This window comes from Morus notabilis, unplaced genomic scaffold (assembly GCF_000414095.1).
Source record: "Morus notabilis unplaced genomic scaffold, ASM41409v2 Scaffold2801, whole genome shotgun sequence".
NCBI classification, from domain to species: domain Eukaryota; kingdom Viridiplantae; phylum Streptophyta; class Magnoliopsida; order Rosales; family Moraceae; genus Morus; species Morus notabilis.
This window is the reverse complement of record NW_010357275.1, coordinates 186,572-189,911: the sequence shown is the minus strand read 5'-3', so window position 1 is coordinate 189,911 and position 3,340 is coordinate 186,572. Positions and strand designations below refer to the sequence as shown.

Genomic DNA, 3,340 nt, shown 5'->3' with positions numbered 1-3,340 from the left:
TAATTTGTTCGTTTTGCTCGTTAGTTAAGAATTTAAGTTAAAAACTAAAATTATGTGAACAAAAAAATTTAAATTTAAATTTAAAAAACATACTGTAATAAAAATTTGAGCAAGAGTCACTGATGGGTACTTTTTCTGTTTAGATCAGAAAAAACCACGCAAGTACTGATAACTAGATTTCTTCTTGGTTAAGTTCTCTCTTTATCTCTATCTCTCTCAGCTCTTAGAAGGTGGGATGTGTCCATGACGTGCAACTACCTCTGCCTAAGTTTCTAGAGAGAAATTTTCTTCACTTTACTTCATAACCAAACCCACATCTTCTTCAGCTTTATTCTACTTTTTGCTGATCATTCTATATTTCTATTTGCCATTTATTTGTGATAAAGCGAGTTTCTGAGGAAGTTCCCATGTTCAGGTAATGCTTATCAATTACTAGTAATACTTCTCATTTTTATATTGCCGTTATTTTCTTTTTATTTATTTATATATTTATTTTTCTGCTTGCTTGAAAATGTTGGGTTATCATGACGCTATATTTGTTCACTAATTCAAGTAGGGAGATTATTTGATTAAGATGATTTATCTCTTGGTCATCGCCATCTTTTAAGTTTCTCTTCTTTATTCTATGGACAAAAAAGTTGCCTTTTTTTTTTTGGTAGTGTCAAAGACTCGTAGTCCATTAAGAAGTACTAATTTCTCCACATAATTATAATCTATTGTGTTTTATTGTCTAATATGTATCCAATAGTCGAGTAGTTTAGCTTTGAAATTGGTTAAATTTTGAAATTCTCTCCAATAATCACTGATTGATTGATTTTATCCTCTTTTTGATGCAACTTCTTGTCTCAAAATATTGATACTTACTTGCATTGTTCAAAAGTTGGTAGAATTTTGTTCTGCCTTTTTATCAACACAGAAACCGCCTATATGAGAAATCCCCACAGGACTTCTTCTAAATGCAATACTCCATTGTATTTTCGTTTCAAAAGAAACTTCTTTTGGTCCATTTCCCACAACGCGTCCTTGTTCAAATTTTAAAAAGAAAGGACTAATCTTTAACCTTTGTTAAGCTTAATAACAAGTTTTCGGTTTTTTTTTAGCCTTTTGTATGGACTGCTGATTCAGGATCAATGCTAATTTATTACATGACTAATGTATTGTCGATTCAGGATCTGATCAAACCTCGTCAACGTGAATAGATAAATTAACTGCCAGCCATTAAAAAGCCAGTACTGCTTTCTGATTTTTAGCAAGGAAAGGAATTTCATTTGCGTACTTCCATACAACCCATGGCTAATAAGCAGGACGGTATTAGTTTGAAGGTCTTGGTGGACAAGGAAAAGAACAGAGTTATTTTTGCGGAATGTGATAATGATTTCGTCGATATTCTCTTCAGTTTCTTGACAAATCCCATGGGAACCATTATCAGGCTTGCCAGTAAACATTCACTATCCGCGAGGATAGGTTGTATGAACAATCTGTACACAAGTGTTGAGAGTATTGATGTCCAGCATTTCCAGAACAAAGTATGTCGAACCATGTTGCTAAGTCCTCGCAATGGCGCCGAATCTCATTGCATGAACCTGAAACTCAAGATTGATGATGCTGAGCCTAGACAATTCTATATCTGCTGGTCCAATGAATGCAGAACCTCCAAGTTTAAGCTCTTGAGTTGTTATAGAGAAGCCATTTGTGAATGTGGAAATGAGATGTATTCCGAGTTCTCCCCACCAGAGACGGCAATACCTGCTGCAGATAGAGTAGTTTTTGTCAAAGTAACGAACAGATATATCATTAGCGATGATTTACAAGTGATGGTCCTCTGTTCAGCAACAAGCTTTTCTTTGTTGTCAAAGTCGGGGGTCATGGACTGGAGTACCATTGAGGAAAAGACTTTTAATTTGGCAATAAATGAGGTAGCCTAAGTGACAAGTTTTCTTCATTTCGCCTTTCTTTTGCTATATGGTTTTAATTCATTTTCACCTGTCATGTATCTTTCAGGTTTTGGACCTGCTCGTGCGCGCGTTAGTATCAAGGACACCTTTGACAGAAACTCTCCTGACACATAAACCAGTACCTGATCAGTTAAACTCTGTGTTCCATTATCAAGGTAGATCAGCTGAATCACTAATTAAAGAAGAAATTATGAATCATGAGGAACGGGATATTTGTATCAATCTTTTTGTTAGCAAAACCAAGAACATGGTTTGCTATGCCGAAACAAAGATAGACTTTGTTAATTTGCTCTTCAGCTTCTTAACCATACCACTTGGTCATATCGTAAAACAAGTTTACGGCGATCGGTCTTTGAAAGGTTGCATAAATCACTTGTACCAGAGCATCCAGGACCTTGATGAACAATGCTTCAAGTCAAGTGAACACAAGGAAATACTAGTCAGTCCAAGGCTTGCTCCTGGTTTCAACTATGAGAATGTTCTATTAGGAATTGAAGACGCCTCGCCTCCGCCATATTACTACTGCTGGAGTAGATATATGGGCGGGCAGCCGAATAGTAACGGAAATCTTGGTGGCTATGAAGTAGGGCCAATTGAAATGACGGTTATGAACTCAAAATCTCATGGCAAGGATGGAAAAAGACGGGGTGGGTTCCTAAGAGGAATGAATTTGTTCACTGTGACCGATAATCTGATCGTAAAACCTGTATCTCCAATCTTAGGCCTTTCCATTCTCAACGAATTGAAGGTGCCTTTCAGTGACATTGAGGAGCGAACTGTGAATGTGGGCAAGGAGGAGGTAAAGCCATAAATGAAACTTTGTTATATTTATCTTTATTATCTTTAAGTGTGATATAGCAATTTATTCTTCTCATTGCTAATCTGTTTTGTTGTGCAGGCAATGCGTCTTCTTCTATCTTCTTTTGTTTCGGAATCTGCTCTTACCAATGCTTTCATCAAGTGACTAAATCAAAAGACTGGTGAAATTCCCAGTGCTATATTTATCAAGTGTTAAATTTATCTGCTCTTACCAACGCTTTCATCAAGTGTTATATTTATCTGCTCTTACCAACGCTTTCAATATTACTACTTTTCCCATGCTGCCGTAAAAGTATTGTACTTAATTTCCTCAAAATTTCCGAAAAGACAGCAAGATAAGGCCTTTTTTTTTTTTCCAATGTGAGTAGGAAGTAGAACCCACATGACACTTAAATCAGCCCACAAGTCTGCCAAAAAAGCTAGTAGATTTACTTTTGTTAGTAGGAATTTTCTCTGTAGGCTTCTAGTAGTATCAATTTTTGACTTTTAAATTTAATTAAAATCACGTTGGATTAAAAAATTTGCAGTAAAAATAGTTTTTAATACATTGAAAATTATAAAACTAT

The 3,340-nt window shown here is 35.5% G+C and overlaps 1 protein-coding gene across 1 annotated transcript; it reads left to right on the top strand.

Moving 5' to 3' along the window:
- Positions 1-1,289: 1,289 nt before the first annotated feature.
- On the top strand, positions 1,290-3,054 carry LOC21389490. The gene is made up of 3 exons (XM_010089605.2): positions 1,290-1,916; positions 2,002-2,754; positions 2,854-3,054. The coding sequence occupies exons 1-3, from the start codon at positions 1,290-1,292 to the stop codon at positions 2,917-2,919; spliced, it is 1,446 nt and encodes a 481-aa protein (XP_010087907.1). The 3' UTR covers positions 2,920-3,054.
- The last annotated feature ends 286 nt before the right edge of the window (positions 3,055-3,340 follow it).